This window comes from Schistocerca gregaria, chromosome 5 (genome assembly GCF_023897955.1).
Source record: "Schistocerca gregaria isolate iqSchGreg1 chromosome 5, iqSchGreg1.2, whole genome shotgun sequence".
NCBI classification, from domain to species: domain Eukaryota; kingdom Metazoa; phylum Arthropoda; class Insecta; order Orthoptera; family Acrididae; genus Schistocerca; species Schistocerca gregaria.
In genome coordinates this window covers 277048225-277075039 of record NC_064924.1, presented here as the reverse complement: position 1 = coordinate 277075039, position 26815 = coordinate 277048225, and the positions used below count along the sequence as shown (strand labels likewise).

At 41.1% G+C, this 26815-nt stretch overlaps 1 protein-coding gene across 4 annotated transcripts in view; it reads left to right on the top strand.

The window, feature by feature from the left end:
• LOC126272155 (E3 ubiquitin-protein ligase Topors) overlaps positions 1–26815 on the top strand; it is a 92090-nt gene that overhangs the window by 49509 nt on the left and 15766 nt on the right. For all 4 annotated transcript variants that reach the window (XM_049974783.1, XM_049974785.1, XM_049974787.1 and 1 more), the window contains exons 4-5: positions 4972–5162; positions 22141–22368. In XM_049974783.1, the coding sequence (XP_049830740.1) occupies positions 4972–5162; positions 22141–22368 (419 nt within the window). The remainder of the gene's footprint in view (positions 1–4971; positions 5163–22140; positions 22369–26815) is intronic.

Here is a 26815-nt window from a genome sequence, read left to right as displayed (position 1 = left end):
TATACATGTGAAAGAATAACAGCTTATGGTCGATATAAAACAAAATGATGGTACAGTCAGCGTCAAATAGCAAATGCTTTCTCCTCTTTCATAGCTTGCTGCTTAGTACAGACGTGTCAAATTTTAAATGTATTCAGATTGTGTAACCTATCCTTTCTTATACTTTTTAAAGACAAAGTTATATTTTGGAATATTTGTACGTAATACATGTGTGTGTGCTGTGCCATGATTCATTTAGTTTTATAATCTAATAAAAAAGTATGTTACTATTATAGGTATAAGTGTGTTTGTTAGTTGTAGAACAACAGTTGAAAATTTGTAACAGCTTTATAATTTTTTGCTTCCAGGATTGAAATTGCTGAAAGGTCGGGAAGTCTGAAAGCTAATTTCATTTGAGATTTACATCAACAAATAAAATTTAAATCAAGATACACAAATTAGTCTTTCCAAATCTGATTACACTGGTTAAGCCAGTGATGGAGGTGGGAAAATATCATCAAAGTTGTTATGCCAGCGATGCATACAGTTGTTGCCAACAGTGAATGAATAAATACTGAAAATAAATGGAAAACAAATAATGCTGGGAGGATAAGTTGACTGAAATTACACTTATAAGCATTACAGATAGAAAGCTGTTCAAAACTAATGGAAGATAGATTGTCTCATTCAGTTATTTATCATTTGTGCTCAATGCCACAAATGAAACGAATGAGTGTTTTTGTTGTTTGTAGCAGTATTGATAGCTACATGGATCCTTTGTCCCTACCACTGTCAGTTCGTCCTGATTGTGAAGGCAGGAAGGAAAATGAAAGAGTTTAATGTCGCATCACACCAAGGCCATTAGGCATGGAGCACAATCTTGGATTATGAAAGGATGGAGAAGGAATTTGGCCATGCCCGTCTCAAAGGAACCATCCCAGCATTGACTTGGAATGACTTAGGGAAATCATTGAGAATCTACACTCCTGGAAATGGAAAAAAGAACACATTGACACCGGTGTGTCAGACCCACCATACTTGCTCTGGACACTGCGAGAGGGCTGTACAAGCAATGATCACACGCACGGCACAGCAGACACACCAAGAACTGCGGTGTTGGCCGTCAAATGGCGCTAGCTGCGCAGCATTTGTGCACCGCCGCCGTCAGTGTCAGCCAGTTTGCCGTGGCATACGGAGCTCCATCGCAGTCTTTAACACTGGTAGCATGCCGCGACAGCGTGGACGTGAACCGTATGTGCAGTTGACGGACTTTGAGCGAGGGTGTATAGTGAGCATGCGGGAGGCCGGGTGGACGTTCCGCCGAATTGCTCAACACGTGGGGAGTGAGGTCTCCACAGTACATCGATGTTGTCGCCAGTGGTCGGCGGAAGGTGCACGTGCCCGTCGACCTGGGACCGGACCGCAGCGACGCACGGATGCACGCCAAGACCGTAGGATCCTATGCAGTGCCGTAGGGGACCGCACCGCCACTTCCCAGCAAATTAGGGACACTGTTGCTCCTGGGGTATCGTGGAGGACCATTCGCAACTGTCTCCATGAAGCTGGGCTACGGTCCCGCACACCGTTAGGCCATTTTCCGTTCACGCCCCAACAACGTGCAGCCCGCCTCAGGTGGTGTCGCGACAGGCGTGAATGGAGGGACGAATGGAGACATGTCGTCTTCAGCAATGAGAGTCGCTTCTGCCTTGGTGCCAATGATGGTCGTATGCGTGTTTGGCGCTGTGCAGGTGAGCGCCACAATCAGGACTGCATACGACCGAGGCACACAGGGCCAACACCCGGCATCATGGTGTGGGGAGCGATCTCCTACACTGGCCGTACACCTCTGGTGATCATCGTGGGGACACTGAATAGTGCACGGTACATCCAAACCGTCATCGAACCCATCGTTCTATCATTCCTAGACTGGCAAGGGAACTTGCTGTTCCAACAGAACAATGCACGTCCACATGTATCCCGTGCCACCCAACGTGCTCTAGAAGGTGTAAGTCAACTACCCTGGCCAGCAGGATCTCCGGATCTGTCCCCCATTGAGCATGTTTGGGACTGGATGAAGCATCGTCTCACGCGGTCTGCACGTCCAGCACGAACGCTGGTCCAACTGAGGCGCCAGGTGGAAATGGCATGGCAAGCCGTTCCACAGGACTACATCCAGCATCTCTACGATCGTCTCCATGGGAGAATAGCAGCCTGCATTGCTGCGAAAGGTGGATGTACACTGTACTAGTGCCGACATTGTGCATGCTCTGTTGCTTGTGTCTATGTGCCTGTGGTGCTGTCAGTGTAATCATGTGATGTATCTGACCCCAGGAATGTGTCAATAAAGTTTCCCCTTCCTGGGACAATGAATTCACAGTGTTCTTATTTCAATTTACAGGAGTGTAAATCTGGATGGTTGGATGCAGATTTAAACTTAATCCTTCGGAATGCGAGTTCAGTGTGCCAATCACTGTGCCACTTCACTTAAGTTTCCAGTTGCAAGAATTGCAGCTGATTGTAGCATGTGTCTTGTTTGCCCATGTTGCAGCTGCCGTTGAACAAATTTAATTGTTTCATCAAACTTTCACGTTAAGCAACTGATTGTATGTATAACCATTAACTTATCCGATACTGATTATCTGTCAAACATTACGTGAAGAGTATACCCACTGAGTGGCATTTTATATAATCATTATGTTAAAGTTGCTGTATAATATGGTACTTAGTTACATAGATAGTGACTCAGTAATAAACTTTGATTTGTTTTGTGTACTGATTCTTTATTTAATTCAAAGTAAAAAATATGTTCATATCTGAATTTGCTTTTTTGCTGTTGGGCTAAAAATTCTTTTTAAAAATACCATGTTTTGAAAAGTGTATTCATTGAAGCAAAATCTGAACACTGAAAAAAATGCAAAATGTTGTCTGAAATGCCTCTTTTTCTGAAAAAACCCAAACAATTTGGATTTCAATTGGCTTTGTATTAAAGTCTCATTACATTTTATATTCATTCCATGGTCTTCTCTGTGGCACAAACTTTCATCTTAAAAGATGCATCCAAACTGTGATATGCCATTGGCTGCTCAGTTTCACAAGTGAATTAAAATGTTGGTGACTGATGATGCAGAGTTCCTTGTAGTCCTGAATGAACTGTACCCTGTTAACCCAGACAGTACTGAGTGAAAGTATGCTATCAAACTTGCCTTCAGATCAACGCGATGACTGATGGGTCTGTACATTTTGGACTCTAAAAAATATTAAGAATACGGAAGTCATCACTGCTCCACTAGGTGTCAAGCTCTGGCTTTGGCTTCTAGTTCACTATAAAATGGAAATTGTTGAACAACTGCGTTAACATGATTTTGTTCAATGTAGAATATTTTGTTGCCTGAAAATTGTATGTTGTTGCCGACTGATGAGGCACCCTTCCATATGTATGGTAATAACAGTATGCAAGTCAGTGGTAAGTCTTCATCTACTTGGTTGCCTTCCTCTTTGTTGCATTTACTCTTATTCGTAAACCACACTTTGCAAGTTTGTTTTTCCCTGTCGAAAAAGTAATAAAATGTAATAGTATCAAAAGGAGAAGTCAGTTGGCAAGACTAAAATTCCGAGAAGGCAGAATAGTTGGCTAATTCTTACCATCATGAGCCTAAAATCCGTGTGCTTTCCAATGGAAACTTTAAGTAGCTCGTGACACTTGTAGTGACTTTCTCAACGAGGAAAGAATTAAAAGTTGTAAAGGAGGAGCAATGATTCAGATCATCAAGATGCACTAATAATGACTAGAGGTTTACAAAGGGTGCAGTAGTTAATAATCAGTAGGTGATGCTACAAGGAAACATTTTGGTTTGGGAAGGAAATTCCCATTTATGCAGGTCATATGATTCGCACAGATGGCTTATGAAAGACAGACGTTTGTTTTGCAAGTTTCTACTTCTTACATGATTGTGACCTCCTTTTAAGTATTTGTTTGGAACCCAACAATTATTCCAGAATGAATTTCCATTCTGCAGTGGAGTGTGTGCTAGTTACTGCAAATAAAATTTGTCTCTGTCTTTTACTTAGTCTACAGATTTAAGAATAATCCTCCAATCTTCGAGCATGTTACTGTGGGCAGTTACAGCCATACGGCGTAGTATGGTTTGTTAGTCTCCAGTTAAAGAACTGTGGCTAGCGCGAGACGATTATGAACCCTATGTGGTGTGTGCTGTGCAACATCTAGTTCCATGTCACTGGAACTGTCCACAGTCAAATGATTGAAGATCAGTGGTTACTCTTTCGAAACTGCTACCCTTCAATAAAAGTGACTGTATCAAGGGCTGATTTTTTGTGCTGTAACTACTACCTACTTTGTACAGGCGTCAAATGGATAAGCATGTGATGAATTTACCCAGCTGGTTAAAATGTGACACATGTAAATATCTGAGCAGCAGAGTTAAAAGATATTGCACTGCATGTGTGGTGTATGGTCTCGTAAAGTTTTTATTGGTAGTAAGACCCATATAATTCAAGGCTGGTAATCCCATTCTATGCCATCTGGCTATAATTATCCATAGTCAAATATCAGCCAGCAGCCTTAGCTACATATGTTATAGTGAGAGCAAATTTTATTTAAATTAATTATTAATAGCTGTGAATGGGGATCACAGATTGATAAGCTTATCATAATCATTACTGTTTAATATTATTTGTAGACATATATTATTGTTTATTATCCACTTTACCATATCTCTATGGCATGTGATTATTGCCATTTGTTGATCATTATGTAGCTATGGTTAAAGGTTTTGCTGAGGTTCAGTGTTTCTGAATTTTAATTTTGTTTGTTTTACTTTTCTGGACACAACCTGAGAAAATTTCAGATAATGAACATGGCTAATTGTGGAAAATTTTGTTGCAGTGATTGCCAAGAACAGCAAATGCAAAAAATAGGTGACTGTAAGTACTGTGTGTTAATTTCTCTATTTTGATAAGACACTGTAATTTCAGGTAAAGGCAGAATGCCCTCTATGCAAACAAAGTTTCCAGTCCATAATACACAATGTCAGATCTATTGAGGACTATGATCAGTATGATTTATTACCAAATGAAACTGCTGCAGCACCCACTGCGACAACCACTGTATCAGTCACTGCTTCATATCATTGGACACTGCGCGACATGCCCCGATTTCGATACAGGTGAGATAAAGTAACATTAGAGCATGCTCACGTAGACAGAAGGGGTCAATAGAAGAAAGTGCTAACCCCCACTTTCACTTTCACTGTCACTGCTAACCCTCACTTTCACTGTCACTAGTGTGATCAGGGTTGTCAGTAACAACTAGTTCTATTTGTACCATTAGAAAGAACTGTCTACTAAGTATATTGTTTTGTCTAATTGCATTTACTTTCTTGTGTTTGAATTTAACCAATATATAACGTACACTAACTCAAAATGAAGCTCTTGTGGCCTAGTACTTCCATCAATCTCTTCAGTTCTTTGCCTTACAAAGAATGCTCCAGGGTTTTAAAATATGTTTCAATTTTTTTCTAGTAGGGGGTGGTGGGGGGGGGGGAGAGAGAGAGAGAGAGAAGACAGGTTTTTACTTGACCGCTTGTGCATTGTTTTCATTTGTGATCCTAGAATATGCTTTCATTTTACCTCTAGATGTGTGGAAATGATAGAAGTGTGTGTGTGTGGGGGGGGGGGGGGGGGGGGTGTCATTGTTTCCGGTAAGTCTAAGTAGATAGCCAAATTAAAAGTTGTTAATGGTTAAAAGTTAAGTCAGAGAATATAGGGTATGCCTATATCATAAAACCTCATCTCAAATTTTTTGACTTGTTGCGTATCATATTTAATGATTCTAGGAGATCTTAAGAGTGAGAATTGTGAACAACACTACCCCTTTGCATGTAGTAATATAATCTCTGCCTTCTGAAAAGAGATTTTTTTATGTTGCTTGGAGGTTAGTCAATTTAAAATGACATCTTTGGAGAGTAAGAAGAAGAGCACAATTTGTGGTGCTGTCTACTTCGTATCCATTGGTGGCAGCATGTGTCAGGTGTCCATGCCCAGCGAAGTCTTTCAAGGAAATTATTGGTTGTTCAAAGTGTTGTAAGAACTATATGCAAATATTTATGTGGCCAGCTCCTCTTATGGCTGACATTGTGTGAAACTGAAGCATGTTATTCACAGTATACTGGCTTCAATCATGACTAATTTATGAACATGAGTTTCACTCAGTAATAAGAACTTCTTGTAACATAGTCCTTAGGAAAACATCAATCGATGAAAATGTATTGAAGTTGTTTCAGTGAAACAGTCTAGTTCACATGTAAATTGTGTATCAATGTACACCCGATAATGCAGGATAATGTGCGTGAGAAGATGCATGAGTAATATAAAAACATGAATAATCAAGATATTTTCAGAAAGCATTCTTTGTTTGAAAATTTATCCAAGTTCTGTGCATAGGTACTGTGGCATGTTTATTTCTGAAAATAGTGTGTGATGTTGCTCTTCTTTTGAGAAGAGTTGGCTTTTTCTTTTTTTGCACAGGATTTCAAATTTTTCTTGCAGCGGTGTCATTTTACTGAAACTCCCTCCGGCCCGTATAATCCAGAAGAGTATCAACATATTGTAATGCTAGAATATGGGTTCTGCCTTTTTGCAAACACAGTTTTTTTTTCTTTTTGCTCACGAGTAAAAAGAAAAAAACAGTCTGTTTGTAAAAAGGCAGAACCCATATCCTATAATTTAACTGCAAACATGGAAAGAAAGGACAAGAGCTGCACATCCAAAAGATGAACACTGCAATACGGTACAATGACTGGCAAAGTGACTGTATTCATCCTCACTTTCACATTCACTGTGCCCGTCTTTGTTTTGTTGTGAAGCAGTAGTCACAATGTTGGCAACTCCCATGTACTGGAAGCTGGCTTCACATGCGTCAGTCTTCAGCCACTAATTCAAGTTTTCCTCATTGACATCATCAAAACCATTTAAACCCATTGCCAAATTCATTATTTGTGCAGTTTTTATTTCTTCTTCATTGAAACCTTGAAAATCACTTTCTTCTATATATGGAATTTTTCCTTTGTGATCAAACTAGTGTATGTGGTTTGACTTCTTGCAAGGCACCAGAAATTCTGTGTATGGCATGTAGAATTGTCAACTTCTCCTACATTGCCACCAAATCATCCTCATTAACTAGCATTCTCAGTAGACCTGCCTGGTAGTGCCATTTTACCGATACAACTATGCCTTGGGCCTAAGGATGCCCATGTGATAGTTTGAAGGGGGAGTGGGGGTGCCAAGGCAGGGGTATGGAGTATTTTTAATACTCAGGGAAATGAAAGCTGACTTGAAAGGAGCCATAAAAAATTTCCAGTTCTGACCCTGTTGAAAACGCACATAATACCGACTTTTTACCATTTTCTTGAAAGAAAAACCCCTAACTACACTATATTTTTTTTCCTTTCCCTAAGAGCTGGGGGGGGGTGGGGGTGGGATGTGGCACCCCGTTGCCCCCGGGTATGGGCATACTTGCTTGGTCTGTTGGCTGTATAATGGCAGTCACATTAGTAGGTAAAAACTTAGTTATTATCAGACCATCATCAGATACAAGAATCATCTCATCAGGATGTGAAGGGACATTATCAAGCAATAGAACAGCATTTTGTGGCAATATTTTCTCTTCTAGAAATTGCCAGACTTCATACAGGATGTGTGTGGAACCAGTTTTATAAAACTTAACTGCCCATTCACACTTTTTTTATAGTAATAGTGTACAGGGACATCCTTAGCTGCAATATCCTTGAATGCTCAAGGTCTTTTTTTATTTTCCTATCACTAGCAGATTTTACTTTGTGGTTCCCAGAAGCATTAGTGGTTCACAGAATTGTGATGCATTCTTTAGATGACATATATCCAGGAGCGTGAACTTTGCTCTTGAAAGCTTGTGTTCCAGTTGGTAGACATTTGCAATACAGACTCTCATGTCTGCATTATATAAATTTGGTCTGGTGTGAAACATTTGTCTTCCATAAATTTCTGGAGTTCTTCCCAGAAGCAATCGGCTGCTGCAAAATTTGAACTAAGCCAATCTCCTTGGACAATAAGTTTGTGAATCCCGTGACATTTTTCGAATCTGGTTAGCCATCCAGATGAGGCATTAAATTCTCCATCTAACTCTAGAGCTTCATGAAAATATGTAGCTTTTTCAGTACACATCACACCTGAAACAGAACTCTTCTGCTCATTTGTGGCTAAACCATTGCAGAAGAGCAGCATCTAATTTATCAGATTTAGATCTTTCCATGTTTTTTCAGTCCAGATGGTCCAGAACTAGAATTTCATTTCTTGACAAAAGCCTTTATTTTCTGCTTGTTCTTTTTAATGTGCCAAACAAGTCTGCATTCCAGTACCATAATCAGCTGTTAATTTTGCAGCAGTTTCCCCCTTCTCAAATCTTTCAGTTAATTCTAATTTTTGTTTTAATGTCAACTTGTGTTTCCTTCCTTTCTCGGTCATCTCTTTTACAAATTACTTTCAACTTGCTTTATTGAAAATGCTGATTAACATCAGAAAACTGAGTTTCTTTTTTAATTATATGGAAAAGGCTGATAGATGCAATGTAAATGGTACTCTGTTCTCACAAGGCTGTCATGTCAACAATGGAAATGGCACTTTTTATCACATGGTGGGTTGTTTATTGCTGTTTGCTAGAGAAAAATATTGCACATATTTTTAGATGCACAAATAATGTGCAAACCGAATAATCCACACATCAATAATTGGGAGTACATTGTAATTTGTCTGGTTATTGGTTTTGGTCTTCTAGTGGGCAATTTTTTACCCCTAGGTGACAGCAGGCTGTTCAACGTGCCTCTAGAGTGGTCTCCACATTACCAGCTCCTGCTTTCACCCATGAGTAAAAAATTGTTTGATAAAAGACTGAAACTGATCACCAAATGAAGTATATACAAGTTACATGTTATCTAGAATGTTTTATTGAAATAATTTTAATATCATTCGGTGGTGTTCCACCACTGTGGCTTTAAGTATCACAGTGGATTCTAAAACCATAGTACTATGTGTGTGCTACAGAAAAGATATCTGCTACCCAAATCACAGCATTTGTCTGTTTTATGCTTCTGTTTCTTGGTACTAAATAATAAAAGGCCACTACTGTTGGTTAGTAATAAATTACAGCTTTAGAATAGTGTTAGGAGTTATGAATATACACACTACTGCCAGCTAGAGGATAATTTTGATACAATTTCTAACTTGTGGGTGGATATGTCTCTTGATTATATTTTTTATTTGACTATTTCTGTTGGGCTCACACTCATTGACTTATTATTGTTATTGTATAAATGACACATACATACAATTTGAGTACACATTAGTTGGCTTAAGGGGTATTAGTTATAGATGACATTGATGCAGTGCATGATCTATAGTGTATGTTCTGCTCAATTTCCCCCTCTCCTTTCCTGTGAAATAATGTAATGTGTGCAACTCCATTGATCACTTACATTCTAATTTTCAGTCCTCTGTTTCTAGGCACAGCCAACCAGTCATCTTGAACTCCTTGTGTCACTAGTAATTTGTGTTCTAGTTAGAGCAACAATTCCATACCTCAACCTTTCCTTTTTCATTTCTTTCCCATCCCATCAGTTAAGATTTCAGTAACACATTTCTGCAGTCTGGAGTTGCCATTTGTACTGATAACTATCACTGTTGATAAGTAAAGTAATGACTATGCGTGCTTTCAGAATTTATTTGTACTGTATGTGCATGGAATTGATGATATTGTAGTCATTTGTCTAGAGTATTGTAGTCATTTGCCTAGAGACTGGTTTTATGCAGCACACACATTCTCTCTCTCTCTCTCTCTCTCTCTCTCTCTCTCTCTCTCTCTCTCTCACACACACACACACACACACACACACACACACACACACACACTGCCACCCTTTATCAATTAAACTATTGCTTGGTGCTTCAGAATGTGTCTATCAAACTACCCTTATTTTAGTCAAGTAGTGCTGTAAACTTTTTTTCTCCTTAATTAGATCCAGTACCTCTACATTGGGTATCCGTTCTACCCACCTAATCTTCTATATTGCCATATTTCAAAAGCTTCTAATTTCTTCTTCTAGGTACTGTTAGTCATTCGTATTTCACTTCCATATAAGACTTCACTCCAAACAAACATGTTCAGAAAATACTTCCTAACAATTCCGTCGGGTAATGATCACGCAGTGGTCAACAATATTCCAAAAGAGGTCGAACAACTGTAGTGCTGGCAGTCTCCTTAGTAGACTTCTTTGGTCTTTTAAGGTTTGTGTCAATAACCCAACATTTGATTCACCTTCGTCACAACATGTGATGTTTCCAAGTTACGTTGTTTATATTTGTAAGCCCTAGGACTTTCGTTAGATCTGTGACGCTCAAATTAGTTTTACTCATTGATTTGTCGAAGCTTGATGAAACCTTCTTAGTAATCATCTGGAGAACCTCACACATTTTATTGTTTATGATCAAGTCACATTTTGCACTGTGAAGTTATATTTTCAAACGTCATTTTGCTATTTGCTTTGCTCTTCTGAGGAGTTTACTAGACGGCAGCATTAACTGCCACAAATTTAAGAGAAATGTTCTGATTGTCTTCTAAATATTTTAACTGTATTAAAGTAAAAGGTCTATATCACTTTACTTGCAGCAGCACACTCATCACTTCCTTTTCACTAAGTGACGTCCTGTCAATTACTGCAAACTGTGACCTTTCAGACAGGAAATCGCAAAACTGAGACGATAGTCCATAAGAAAGCCATGTGGTTGGAAGCCACTTATGAGGATTGATATCAAAAGCCTTTTTGGAAATGTATAAATATGGAATCAGTTGGAGAGTCCCTGTACACTGTATGTCATGCAGATAAAGTGCCAGCTGTGACTCACAAGAGTGATGTTTTCAAAATCCACACTGGTTCGGTGTCAATATGTAATATATTCTGGGGTATTTCATAACATTAATTGTTTGTTCTCACACCCTGCTACAAGTCAATGCCAATGAAATAGATCTATAACTCAGTAGATTATGTTTATTTTCTCTCATATGTATTGCTGTGGTCTGTGCAACTTTTCATCCTTCTCCCTCACCATATATACTAGAATACTCCTCATGACATTGTAAGAAAAGTAATTAAGCTGCAGCATTGTTTATGTACAAGGTACACTCCTAAATTCTTAGCCCACACAAGAAAGACATTGCCTGTAGAAACATAATCATCCTGCTAAGACTGTGGTAGGGTCATGACAGCATAGTGGAACATGTGTGGTGACGCTGTGATAGTTTGCTGGAATGACAGAGGATTATCTTGCAAGTCTCACGATTCGTTTGTGGTATACTAATCAAAGATTTTCAATGGATTCTGCTTCGGTGTTTTCTACATTGTATATTATTTGTATCAGCTATCACAAGCGCAATGAGGAGACAGTGAATGCAGCAGTTGGTCACTTGCACCGTGAAAATGTCAACGCACTGTAACGAGTAACTCTCAGTTTGAAACTGGCATGAGAGTAACATTTTACCTGCTCTGTGACAGAGCCACAGACAGCTAAATTTATATCAGAAGGACATCTTCAGAAATTTTGTTGTCATAAGATATCTCACTACATTCAGTAACCAGTAAATCTAGAAGTAAGGAACATAAAATACTGCAGAACTGCTACTGAAAATCTGCAAATGATATCTTATCACTGGATACTCTGTTAATGGTGTTTCATTCAACAACTACTCTCTAACAGCCACATTGTTATATATCTACATCTACATCCATACTGCGCAAGCCACCTCACAGTGTGTGGCGGAGGGTACCTGGAGTACCTCTATTGGTTCTCTGTTCTGTTCGAGTCTCGTATTGTTTCTGGAAAGAAATGTTGTCGGTCTGCATCTCTGTGGGCTCTAATCCTTCTGATCTTATCCTCATGGTCTCTTCGCGAGATATACGTAGGAGGGAGCAATATACTGCTTGACTCCTCGGTGAAGGTATGTACTCGAAACTTCAACAAAAGCCTGTACCGAACTACTGAGCATCTCTCTTGCAGAGACATCTACGTAACGCTTTTGCAATTACTAAATGATCCTGTAACGAAGTGCGCTGCTCTCTGTTGGATCTTCTCTATCTCTTATATCAACCCTATCTGGTATGGATCCCACACCAGTGAGCAGTATTCAAGCAGTGGGCGAACAAGTGTACTGTAACCTACTTCCTTTGTTTTCGGACAGCATTTCCAGAGTATTCTTCCAGTGAATCTCAGTCTGGCATCTGCTTTACCGACTATTAATTTTATCTGGTCATTCCATTTTAAATCACTCCTAATGCCTACTCCCAGATAATTTATGGAATTAACTGCTTCCAGTTGCTGACCTGCTACATTGTAGCTGAATGATAAAGGATCTTTCTTTCCATGTATTCGCAGCACATAACACTTGTCTACATTGAGATTCAATTGCCATTCCGTGCACCATGCATCAGCTTGTTGCAGGTCCTCGTGCATTTCAGTACAATTCCATTGTTAAAACCTCTTGATATACTACAGCATCATCCACGAAAAGCCTCAGTGAAATTCCGATGTTATCCACAAGGTCATTTATATATATATATATATTGTGTGTAGCAACGGTCCTACGACACTCCCCTGCAGCACACCTGAAATCACTCTTACTTCGGAAGACTTCTCTCCATTAAGAATGACATGCTGCATTCTGCTATCTAGGAACTCTTCAATCCAATCACACAATTGGTCTGATATTCCTGTGCTATTACTTTGTTCATTGAACGACTGTAGGGAACTGTATCAGACGCCTTTGTGGAAGTCAAGAAACACTGCATCTACCTGGGAGCCCGTGTCTATGTCCCTCTGAGTCTCATGGTCGAATAGCGTGAGCTGGGTTTCACACAATTGTCTTTTTCGAAACCCATGCTGATTCCTACAGAGTATATTTATAGTCTCCAGAAAGGTCATTATACACTAACATAATAAGTGTTCCAAAATTCTACAACTGATCAACGTTAGAGATACAGGTATATAGTGCTGCACATCTGTTCAACGTCCCTGCTTGAAAACGGGGATGACCTGTGCCCTTTTCCAATCTTTTGGGACACTACGCTCTTCTAGAGACCTACGGTACACAGCTGCAAGAAGGGAGTCAAGTTCCTTCACGTACTCTGTGTAAAATTGAACTGGTCTTCCATCAGGTCCAGCGGCCTTTCCTCTTTTGAGCAATTTTAATTTTTTTCTATCCCTCTGTCTTCTATTTCGATATCTACCATTTTGTCATCTGCGTGACAATCTAGAAAAGGAACTACAGTGCAGTCTTCCTCTGTGAAACAGCTACGTGAGTATGACAAAAGACTTCTCGTTTAATTAAGATAGCCATTTGATGTATTGTATTATTATGAGACACCAGTTGCATTAGAGTAGTGCATATTAATAGTTTTTCCTTTGAGGGTACTGAATAAAATACACACAAAAATCAGAGAACCTGTCAACAAGATATTCCACGTCGTTATCGAAACCCATCTGATGATTCACAGGCAGTTTCTCTGTCCCAAGTGTGTAGCAACTCACTGACTCTGAGTTAAGCCGTGTTTAAAGTGCAGTCACCAAACCAAAACAAACGAAGGAAATCAAAAACCAACTTCCTTGGTGGTTCATTGATAAGGGATGAGAAAAGTAAACACATGCAACTACCAGATTAAAAGACGTGAGGTAGATATGTTTGCCAGCCATGCTCCTTCCAGGTTGCATTCGGTGGCAACAATTGTCCTATGAAGCAGTTCATAACACAAAACACCTTTTTTTTTGTGCCACCAGTTGTATATCAATAACAATACATTTTGTGGATGTACACAGGCCTTTGAGCTAATGTTTGTTATGGCTTACTCACTGTTTTCTCCTTATGAAGTTACATATAGTACTTTGCCATCAGACTGCACTGATTTAGGTTTACAGTGACTTTCTTAAATATACTATGGCAAACTTAGCTTTGAAAGTGCACAGACGACTTTCTTCTCCAACCTTTTCAGTTAGAGATTTTGCTTTCTGTCTAATCTTGTTTTTGATGAGACGCTGTACCATAATCCTACTTCCTTTCTTTTAATCTCAGTATGACTACTGTTGGCAAGTGTCACACGAAGGTTACTGGGTTTCACACTTGCTTGCCAGTTATTGGAAAAAAATGGTCATTGGCCATAGTAGTAAATCACAGAAACATCCCTCATCAATGCCGGTTTGTCTTCCTGAATGTGGTGATTAATTTATCTGAAAACGATCGTGTTTGAAATTATACAACTTTACTTTCTCGATATCACTCATATGTTACAAGGCACAGGTGTTTTGAATTGCCTCCACTGTTTTCACACTTCTATTAAACATGAACAGAACCCAATATCTCAAATATTAGACTTTACTCCATTTTCTAATGCATAAACAATGCTCCTCAGAGCGACAAACATGAGAAATATTCAAGCTGTCATGGCACGAGCTATACTGCAGACTTGAACAAAATAAGACCATATTTAAATATGCCTATAGCAGCATGCCATACAAAATCGCCACAGAGCGTGTTGAAACATAGTATTATATCATGCACAATGTTACATGATGTTATACTTGCTATTCAAGCACAGAAAATGTTGCGGTTGGCAGGAGAGCCAACACCGCATTACTAAAAGGAGGCCGAAGTGCACGCGTCTAAGCTCATGCAGGCTGGCATGAGGTCTGGAACATGAAAAGGGAATTAGAATTGAGAAAAACGGACGTAGCTGGTGGAATACTTAACTTTAATCCATTAATGAAGAACGTCGCCCTTTATGGTACGTGATTCACAATATCAATAGTACGGATACTGGCGCCTTGCTAGGTCATAGCAAATAACGTAGCTGAAGGCTATGCTAACTATTATCTTGGCAAATGAGAGCGTAATTTGTCAGTGAACCATCGCTAGCAAAGTCGGCTGTACAACTGGGGCGAGTGCTAGGAAGTCTCTCTAGACCTGCCGTGTGGCGGCGCTCGGTCTGCAATAGCTGATAGTGGTGACACGCGGGTCCGATGTATACTACTGGACCGCGGCCAATTTAAAGGCTACCACCTAGCAAATGTTGTGTCTGGCGGTGACACCACATTCCTCCCCCGCAAATCGGTGTACGGTTGTGGCAAAAGGCTTCTGCCCTCTGTGGGGAGCACCCCATGTTGACGTATGCGACGAGGTGGGGATCCTAACAACAGGCGAGGCTGTGCCACCCGCACCCTGCCATTCGGACCGCGGGGAGCTAGGAAACGCCTGAAAACCTGCTCCTGGGTGCACGCCAACATGCGGTGTATGCACCCGCAGAGAGACAGGAGGGGCCGAAGGGTCGACCTCCATCGGGCCAGGGCACCCAACAGGCGAAGACGACATATGATCCAGAGCGGGCAAGAGTTCTATGTCGGAGGACAACTGGTCACAGGAAGCGATCGGCGGCGCGTGACCCAGAGGCGCCCAGCGGTTGCAGCGACGGGTCCACTGCGGGCGTCGCTGGCAGGAGAACAGGCGGCGGCGGCGCGTCGCCATGGGGCAAAATGGAAGGCAGCGTCAGTAACACCTGGGGCTGAGGCGAGCCAGTAGATGGGTCCCCAGGGCGCTGACCGGACAGCACCGTCGCTGAAAGCAGACGGCGAGCGGCAGATCCCGTGTGACGACAGAGGCACAGTTGATTGAGATGCCGACGCACATCACCATAGGCCCCCAAAACCAGATACATAGCGCGTCCGAGCAAAGACATCAAGGTTCGATGATAATGACCGATGACCGTGGAGCAACTCAGCCGGCGAGCGACCATCTCGGGGCTGAGAGCGATACGAGGACAAAAAGAGCAATAACGCGTCCTCTCGAGAATGCGACTCTTTCAACTTCAACATCTGTGACTTGAAAGTCCTGACCAATCGTTCAGTGGCACCGTTTGACTGTGGCGAAAACGGTGCGGACATCAGATGTTGAATACCATTGGCCTTGCAGAATGACTGAAATTCTGCAGACATGAATTGTAGGCCATTGCTGGAAACAATAGTCTGTGGAAGACCTTCAATGCAAAAGATAGCGGATAACGCTTGGATGGTGGCAGATGACGTCGTGGAAGACATCCGGACAACAAAAGGAAAATTACTGAATGAATCTAGCACAACCAACCATCGAGCATTCCAGAATGGACCAGCAAAATCAATGCGTAAGCGTTGCCAAGGGGAAGTGGCATTTGGCCATGCAAAGAATTTCCGCGGTGGTGCTGATTGTTGTTCGGCACACACCATGCAAGAAGAGCACATATTCGTAATTGTGGTATCGATTCCGAACCAAGTACAGTGCTGACGAGCAAGTTGTTTCATTCTCACTATACCCCAATGTCCTTGGTGGAGAAGCTGTAAGACAGAAGACTGTAACGAACGTGGTACCATGACCCTGGACTGATCTTTATCAGAATGCAACAGCAAAACACCACGTTGTACAAAAAGTCTCTCCTTGTGAGTAAAAAATCGGTGAACCAATGGGTCCCCGATCCGTGACTTTGACAAGGGCCATTGCGTAGCAACAAAACGCAAAACGGGAGCAAGGACAGGGTGGGCAGCTGTGGCTGTAGCTACACGATGAAAATCAATTGGAAACGATTCGACCACGTCATCGGTTTCCGCATCAATGAACATGCAAGCAAGTTCGGAAGAATCGAATGCCCTATCCTCAGCAACAGGCAAGCGGGACAACGCATCGGCGTTTCCATGCATAGCAGTGGACCGATACAAGATATCGTAGCGGTACTGCGAGAGGAAAATAGACCAGCGAATGAATTTCTGCACTGTACGTGGAAGTACAGGCTTGGTCTGATGAAAAAGCGATGTCAAAGGTTTGTGGTCTGTGATTATGGTAAAGTGACGACCATACGAGAAATCATGAAACTTTGTAACACCAAATACGAGAGCCAACGCTTCTTTCTCGACCTGTGAATAATTTCATTGCGCAGACGAGAGCAATTTGGACTCAAAGGCAATAGGGTGATCGTGCGATCCATCTTTTTCGCAAGCACAGCACCGATCCCGAAATCCGATGCATCCACCATCAACAAGAGGGCCTTCTGGGGGTCGAATGGCGTAAGGAAAGTATGTGAAAGCAAAGTAGATTTCAACTGGCGAAAGGCGCGGTTGCATTCCGGCGTCCAGATGAAAGGAACACCTTTACGGCGTAAGCGATGAAGCGGAGCTGAAATGGAAGAGGCATGCAGAATATATCTATTATAATAGTTGATTTTTCCCAGCATGCTCTGTAGCTGCTTCAGATTCTGCGGCGACGGCAAGTCTTGTATGGCACAAAGGTGCGTGGGACTGGGATGTATGCCTTGGGCATTGAGTACATGGCCCCAAGTATGGCAAGTCCCGAGCAAAAAAGACACATTTGTACTTCCGCAAGCGAAGACCATTTTGTCGCAAGACCTAAAATAATGTTCTGAGATTGGCCAAATGTTCTTCTTCCGTCTTTCCGGCGATCACAATATCGTCCAGATAATTTGGTGCAGTAGTGACCGACGCACAAACAGTTTGTAGATATTGCTGAAACAATGCAGGGGCGGATGCACACCCGAATGGTAGTTGTTTGAATCGATACAAACCAAGATGCTTTGTTAACCACCAAAACGCACTGGAATTCTTTGTCCACTGGTATTTACAAGTACGCATCTGCCAGGTCCAACTTCGATAAATATTTACCCGGGCACAGTTTGTCAAAAAGATCTTGCGGGCGGGGTAAAGGAAAAGTTGCAATCACTAGTTGTGGATTCACTATTGCCTTGAAGTCCACACAGAGTCTCAATTTTCCGGACGGTTTTGGCAAAATTACTAAGGGTGATGCCCAGAGAGAAGCCTACACACGTTCAATTACACCTTGTGATTCCAAATCATTTAATGTTTTTGTGACCTCATAACGCAATGCGTGGGGAACATTGCACGCTCTGAAAAATTTCGGTTGCGCGTTTACTTTCAGTTGCGTGTTTACTTTCAGTTCCAAATGTGCTTTATAGTTCTTAGCGCAACTGAGGCCTGGTGCAGAAATGTCTGCAAATTCTTCACATAGACGAGAAACACTGTCTGAAGGCAACATCTGGTTCACTGATAGGACCTGATTTACTATAGACAAGTTAAACAACTGAAATAAATCAAAACCAAACAAGTTCACTGCAGAAGAAGAACAAAGGACGTAAAATGATACAAGTTTTGTTTGTCCTTTGTATGTTGCAAGAAGGCTGCACTGTCCTACCACAGGGATCGCTGGACCGGAGTAGCTAGTTAACTTAACATTTGCGGCACGCAACTGAGGTGTGCCCAGCAGTTTGTAAGTGTCTTGGTTGATCAGTGAAACTGCAGCTCCGGTATCGAGCTGGAATGGTATCACTTTGCCGTTAATGTCCAAGTCTACAAAAAGTTTACTGTCCCGCTGACGACAAGAGCGACTGTCTCGTGCAATGTGAACTGACACTGGTACGTAATCACTTACGACTTGATGGGAGTTCCGGCGATGTCGACGCACACTATTTCTGGGACGAACACAGTCACTGTTATTGAGAGTGGCACTAGGCGGAGTGGAATGAACTACATGAATTTCCATGGGCGAAGTTTCGCGAGCCTGAGTATCCTTGGTTCGAATCCGATTCCGGCGCGAAACAACGGGCCTGGAATGGTTTCGAGCTACCGATCTGAGCTTTTTCTGGCAAACACTCTGAACATGTCCTTTTTTATTACAATAAAAGCAGATAGCTTGGCGTGACGGGCAATTCTCACGCGAATGTTTAGTAGCACACCATGGGCATGATTTGATCACTGCATTAGCTTTCCGGCGCAGTACACGTGGCTGAGAGCCTAGCGGCAGCGGCGCGGCCGGGCACGAGGGCTGTTTACTGGCCCGAACAGCTCGCCCGGCGGGCCGGTTAACCTGACACACTGCTGGCGAAGTTTCAAATGATTCATGAACAAAGTAAAGTGTGTCCTGCCGATCCAATATGTCCATCACTTGTTGAAGGGAGGGATTTACTAGTTTCAAAATCTGTTCCCTTATACGAACATCAGAAACGTTCTGTGCAATTGCATCATGTACCATAGTATCTGAATAAGGGAGTCCACATTGACACTCAAATCCCTAGTAAGTCCTTGCAAGGTTGCAACCGACTCCCGATTAGTCTGACCTGCCGTACGTTTTGTACGAAAGAAGGCATACCGTTTCGCAACTACATTGACTGATTCTTTGAAATATGCATCTAATGCAGACAGAATTTCTTCGTAGGACAGAGTTGCTACATCGCGGCGGGGAAATAATTCGACTATCACACGGTATGTTACCTTGAATTCTGTAGACGGCGAGATGGAATCCAAATTGGCGTGACCACTCCGTCCAGCTTTCCAGTGCAGCATCAAAAGGTCGAAAAGGGGGTGCAACAGCGTGTTGCGGCTGCGTTAGCGGTGAAGCGGCTGCTGCCGCATCGTTTTGCATTGCACGTTGATCCTGGACGAGCTGCCCAAGGGCATCTAGTAAGGCCTGCATCTGCTTATTCTGTAAGCGATAAATCTGGAGATTGTGACGAAGCCATTGCACAAGTAAATCAGGGCAATATCGATAAGAACACTTTTACTCTCTTCGCCAATGTTGTGGTTGGCAGGAGAGCCAACACCGTATTACTAAAAGGAGACCGAAGTGCATGCGTCTAAGCTCACGCAGGCTGGCGTGAAGTCTGGAACATGAAAAGGGAATTAGAATTGAGAAAAACGGATGTAGCTGGTGGAATACTTAACTTTGATCCATTAATGAAGAACGTTGCTATTTATGGTACATGATTCGCAATATCAATAGTACAGATACTGGCTCCTTGCTAGGTCGTAGCAAATAACGTAGCTGAAGGCTATGCTAACTATCGTCTCGGCAAATTAGAGCGTGATTTGTCAGTGAACCATCACTAGCAAAGTCGGCTGTACAACTGGGGCGAGTGCTAGGAAGTATCTCTAGACCTGCCGTGTGGCGGCGCTCAGTCTGCAATCACTGATAGTGGCGACACGCGGGTCCGACGTATACTACTAGACCGCGGCCAATTTAAAGGCTACCACCTAGAAAGTGTGGTGTCTGGTGGTGACACCACAGAAAAGTCCGCTGGAGATCATAGGCTCTATGCTTGATGCATCATGATCACTTGAGCAGACACCGATCTGAATCAAGCAGCCACTGGGTGACAGCGCTGAAATTGGTCTTACTATGACAGCCAGGGGCCGTTAGACTTGGACTCAGTTATGATTTGACTGTTAAAGTGTATACACGTCTTACTCTGTTTATTTGATCTGTGACTTTCATGTATTGCATCTTCCTTGAAATATATTTGTTCAACTTGAAGTTATTACAGCCTTCTTTTTTGTTTCCATGAGTGATGTCTTCTTCCTTGTGTTCATCAGTGACTGAATCTGTTTTGATACTTTTTCTTAGCTGAAAACTGCTATGATTGTGTTGTTTTTGTCCTTAAAATAACAGTCTTTCTTTGTGTGTTTTTCATTTTCCAGTGACGACAGAACCTGAAAAGTCTCTTTTTTTGGTTCTTGAATTATATTTTTGTTTTAAAGTACCAATCCCTTTGTCCATGATTATTTTTCTTGCAAAATACACAGTGTCGTGGGCATGAACATGTATAGATGAAGATGTAAATGTAATTAATACACATTTTGTTGTATCCTTTAATAATCCACATGTTTTTTAAAATATTAATTGACCAGGTTGCAAACTTCTGAATTATTGCATGTTGCATAAAGTCATACTAATTTTTATAATATGTGAACTTAGTACTTTAAATCAGTTTAGGCCAATGTTTCAGCAAAAAAAAAAGAGTAGAAATTTTTAGAGCACATGGTACTTTGAGGTTTTAAACATCAAATATCAAACAGTCCTGCAAAATAAAAAATCTTCAGCAAAACAAACTATATTTTAAGCAGAATGAGATTTTCACTCTGCAGCGGAGTGTGCACTGATATGAAACTTCCTGGCAGATTAAAACTGTGTGCCAGGCCGAGACTCGAACTCGGGACCTTTGCTTTCGCGGACAAGTGCTTTACCAACTGAGCTAGCCAAGCCCGACTCACGCCCCATACTGGCAGAAGTAAAGCTGTGAGGACGAGGCGTGAGTCGTGCTTGGGTAGCTCAGATGGTAGAGCACTTGCCTACGAAAGGCAAAGGTTCTGAGTTTGAGTCTCGGCCCGGTGCACAGTTTTAATCTGCCAGGAAGTTTTGTATTTGAAGCGTCAGTAAAACTTATACTACTGTGTGAATAATAGGAAATTTAAAAAAATGACCTTGGAAGTAAATAAGTTGCATGTAGCATATTTTTCATTGTAGGAGTGATTTCACTGCAAGTAGGTGTCATCCACTCTGATTCAATAGACAATAATTATTTCAGGTTGGTATTTCAAAGTAATAACCATATTGTAACTGAGTGTGACAGAATAGTCAAAAAGTTTGCTTTTTCGTGATTATGGGTGCATTACCAGATATTGATGAAGTGTCTCATAGTTGTGTGGATGGAAACGTACTTTGTGTTTTTTTATGACAGCAAAGTAACCTATACAATGACTTTATTTTGTGAAACAAGTTGGGAAGTAACAAAACACCAGGTGAAGACAATGAAGGTGCATTACCTAGAATTTAGGCATAAAAATTGTCCAGAAGAAACTTTTATCAAAGCAATGTATACTGGAGGGGAAAAAAACTCTTTGTCATGTAGGTGGCATCATACAGCATTTAACTACCACTTACTGTGAAATTTTCTTTTGCTTCAGTTTGGTTGATTTTTTATAATCCCAAGCTGTGGCATTCTGTAACAATACTGCTGGTGATAGTAAACTGATGTTGTTTCGGTGTTATTATTCAGATAAGCTCTGTTATGCTTCAGTTACTGCTATTGGTCCTCTTTTATACAAACTGTCCTATTGTAGCAACTGTTTATAATGTTTCTAGTTCTATTTCCAGTGTCCATATATTGTGAAATGCACAAAATTATACCAACAATAAGATTAGTACATAGTTTCATAAAGAATATTTTTCCTTTCTTTTTCCTGAAGGACAACAATGACTGGAAATAATGGCAGATTTCGTATAGAAGAAGTGAATCCTGTAGTTCTGCAGCCACTCCCACCAGCGAGACGACCTCAGCGTGCGCCCTGGACTCGGTCTCGTAGACAGATTGCTACTGCAGAATTCAGACGCTCAATATACGAGAGAAATTTGTGGGTCATGCCATTACATGACATTACAGGAAGATACAGGGAATCTTCTCCAGAATTTTACAGGTATTTTCTAATGCAATCCCTTCTTTTTAAACACTGTGCAATAAATCGCCATCATTTTTGTCCTGTAGTCTGTTTACATCAAAAGGGTAATTATTACTTACATAAAGTAGATTGTGAATTGTTCCCTATGTCTGAAATAGTGTTACTCTCAAACTATGAACTGAACTATTTCCTTCTGAAAAAATATACACATAAATCTGCAGTTATTTCTTCATATGGACAATTTCACTGCTGCAGGAATTTTTGTGCTGGAATCTGTAAAATGTTACCAAATCTCAGCTCTCTGCTGAATCAGAGAAAATATTTCTTCCATTAACAGTTATATTAGGTCTTCTGTTACAATTTTTGATATAAGGGAATGCCACATTTCACTCTTAATCTGACTGTACTAGTGGCAGTTCTGTACGAATCTGACAAATAAAATGAATCTTTTCTCTCTCTCTCTCTCTCTCTCTCTCTCTCTCAAACTGCCATCCTGTCCTGCCTTGGAGACGTGCGACATTCATCTGGGCTAGTGTACATGCACAAACAATAACAAATTCCAAAGAGTTTACAATTACAAACTAATAAACTAATAACAAATAGTTTCACTATAGCAATCACAGTTCTTCAGCTAGCTACGTTTTGGGTAATCCATCATTTACCAAAAGTGGTATGTTACACCACATATCATTGCCCATAGATAAAGGTCATTGTCACAACTCTATAAAATAATGAATAATATATTTATTTCCAAACATTCTTTAGTATTATGAAATTACAATAGTAACAGTTTGTCTTTTTTATTTTATCAAGTGTATACTTATTGAAATGGAAGCTATTTACACAAAGCATTTCCAGTGTATTCATTGTCTTGCTTTATTTGTACTTGCATATTAACCACAAAGAGGGCTGGTAAACCACCTCTGATTCATCCTCTAATGTTTCAGTTAATTCATGACTTTCTTTTAGTGCGCTGATGTAGAAATCAAGTAATTATCAGCTTCCGTTGCTATCCCAATGTTGTCAAACTTCATTTGGGAGGTACTTGTACATGTGTTACTCCTGTGGCAACCCTTTGAAAACAGGTTTAAGTATTTACATAAGAGAATAGTTTCCGTAGTGTAAACTGTTGAATGAATATGGAAAGAGGGAGGCCAGACGTGGTGTTCCTGGTGAAGAAGAAATAAAGGAAATAAAATACTAGAAATGTTAGAACCGAAGGAAGAACAATTCCCCCCCCCCCCCCCCCCCCCCACACACACACACACACACCAAAAAAGGAAGAAGAAATATTGCTCCCTGGGTAGTACTTTCCGGCGAGCCAGAGGACAAAAATGTTCTCTTACATAACAGATATCACCGGTTTTACTTCCACAGGTGCTGAAAATTGGTCCTAACACCTTACTATTACCAATGTACATAGAGAGTAGCGACACAGATAGTAATCTCCAGGTTGTTAATTAACTAAAGCACCAAAACTAAAGTAATGCTTCATTTGAGTTAGACAGGGTAGGCAAATAGTAACCCTTGTTACTATCACTAATTTTAAAGGTGTACAAAACCTGTAAAGAATGTACTAAGGAATACTTACATAATATGCATTTGAGTATGACGCACACAGTGGTTACGGTCACTTACAAGCCACACCACAAGTTCGGAAATGGGGCCAAATTTCTAGTAGAGTACTGTCAAGTTGAGATTTTCGCACACAAATATTTTATTCATATCTTGCAGAAACTAGCAGTACGGCAATAACAGCCTTTCAAAACACTCCACTAACGGCAATCAAGTAATTTATAGCAATACAACAGTTTAAAAAAAATTAAAGGACATATTCAAACAGGCTATTAAAGTAAATATAGAACTTTGTTAATAAGGTATGGTGAGGTAGTGAAGCTACCAACACCGCCATTTAAAAAAAAAATCAAAGGTCTCAGCAAACATACGATTAATGGCAATAAAGGAATGGAGGAATGCAAAACGTTTTTAAACAGAAGTGTCCTGGAATATCATTAGAACATAACAGATATGACGGACCCGTGTAAGGCGGCCACACATCACCCACTCAGTGATGCTCAGGCTAGGCAGAATACTGACCAATTTAAATACGCCTGTAAACCCAAATGCCACTCTCAGGCTGGTCACTGCACTGGCTTTTAGCCAGCGAAAACTTGTAATAAGATGGCTTAACTTGCTGACAGAATTAGAGCTAACGTCATGCAAGGAAACATTACACCACACAGTCCTGAATGAGTGACCACATGATCAACCAACAAGAAGCATGAATTTACTCATAACACACGACAGAATAGCAAAACAGTTAAACTGCCAAAACTACACCTCCCATTGGGCAGTAACGAGAGGAGGAGGAAAGATCACTGTCTTCAATTACACCGGTGTCGGGGACAGGAAACCCGATCGCCGGAGGCCACAGGGCAGAAGAGACACTGGTTATGCAAACTTATTACTTAATATATGAAGACAGTAACTTGTTCTCGAAAGAACAGTTACTGTTGATGACCATCCAGCTTTTCCCTGGAATAAATTTCTATAAGGTACAATACATATGTAGAATTGTGGACAGTTGGGAATGTGAGCCTGACAGGAAGCTTGCAAGGGATAAGTCCCTGCAGTCACGCTATTCATCTGTGTCCTCGGTGGCTCAGGTGGATAGAGCATCTGCCATGTAAGCAGGAGATCCCAGGTTCGAGTCCCGGTCGGGGCACACATTTTCAGCTGTCCACATCGAGGTGTATCAACACCACCTGTCTGCAGCTGAGGTTTTCAGTTAGTCATCATTTATTACTTAATGATTAAACATTCCACTAACTCAACTTGCAATTATGCTCGAACAGGCAGTACACGACCTCCGAAGGCAAGGAGCTACACATCCAACCGCTCACACGTCGCCAGTGTACTCAACACATGACAACATGCTCACTGCAGTTCGCGTCTTCTCTGCAGCGTTGACGAGTAGTGACCGCCCCTTCATGTTAGGTGTCTCCTTTTTAAACTCCAGTGTTTAAACGGAGGACTTAAAGAAGCTTGTTAATGTCCCACCAAGGTGAAATGAACAGCAACTACTTCTGGGGCAATTCTGTATACAACCAACCCGCGGGGAGCTCTTCCTTCAACTCAACCCGCTCGTTACACTCAGGATACATACCGTGGTGACTCGGTACAACCGACCACACCTGGTCCGCGCTGGCAAGCCACACTGCCCTCCCGTATCCACCAGACTCTCTGAGCGCACAACGCCCCTACTTCCTCGCCACCACATGAGGTTACAACCTGTCAAAGACCTCATTTCTTCCATAGCAGTTTGCCGGGAGCAAACGCAGATATAGATAGCAGAGGGAAAAGACAACCAAGCAGCCACTTAATGACAGAACATATCAAACAAACATGTCAGGGGAAGAAAAGGAAAACCAATGCAATCTAAATACAAGGTGTAGCACGAGTTGATACATGGCTCAGAGTAATGTGAAATTCCCAACCATATCTTATGTTAATCACATTTCTCAATAAACATTTCATATTTCTCCTGTATGTATTTGGAACAACGGGCAGTCTTTTGTTGCCTTGCCTACCTCTTTACTCCATATTACCTACATTAGGAACAGCACAGAAAGGTCACACTTATTTTGCTGTCATTGTTTTATAAAATTAGTACATCAATTAGGCCACTATAAGACAAGTAGTCCCCCTATTTCTCAACTTTGGAGTGAGCCTCAAAACCAACAGTGTGCTACTTCTGTAGAAACAACCCGAGACACTTCTTCATCAGGAAGCCATTTCCTAACCACAATCAAAGATAGTATCACCACATATCCCTGTTATCACCCTTTAGGGGTAGCTCCATCTTTCTTTGGTACACCTACTCTCTATGTTACGCAATTAACAAATAAGGGTGCAGTATCCTGTTTAATATTATAAACTACTCTTCTCTGTATTCCTGTGCGTTGAGATAACTTACTCCTATTTCATCTAGAATCCTTACCTGATTACTGAGTTTCCTCATCTGCTGTCTCTTAATTATACTCCTCTGCATTCCATTTTATGTAACCAAACTTATTTTCATTCATTGTGGATGTATTACTTTGCTTTGGCTCTGAATGTTCCTATATAGATTTCATCTGGATGTCAGCTCTTCATTGAACTGCTATCTATGGGTACATTGCCCCTACCTACTCTTGTCCTCGACAATGTGATGGTGCTAATATGCTGCACCTTTCCAGATAAACTGGTAAAAGCATTCTTATTTAAGTAATGCATCTTCTCTGTGGCTGTGTAATAGCCTTAAACATATACAATGATTTGAGTTATTCCCCAGAAAATTTTCATTCATAAATATTTCATAGTGAAATCCTAGTTAATCTAAGATACTCTAACATAAATATGCTTAGTAATCCAAACATTTATTATCTCAAACATTCAACCTTTATGTGACATTTTTAATGAATCT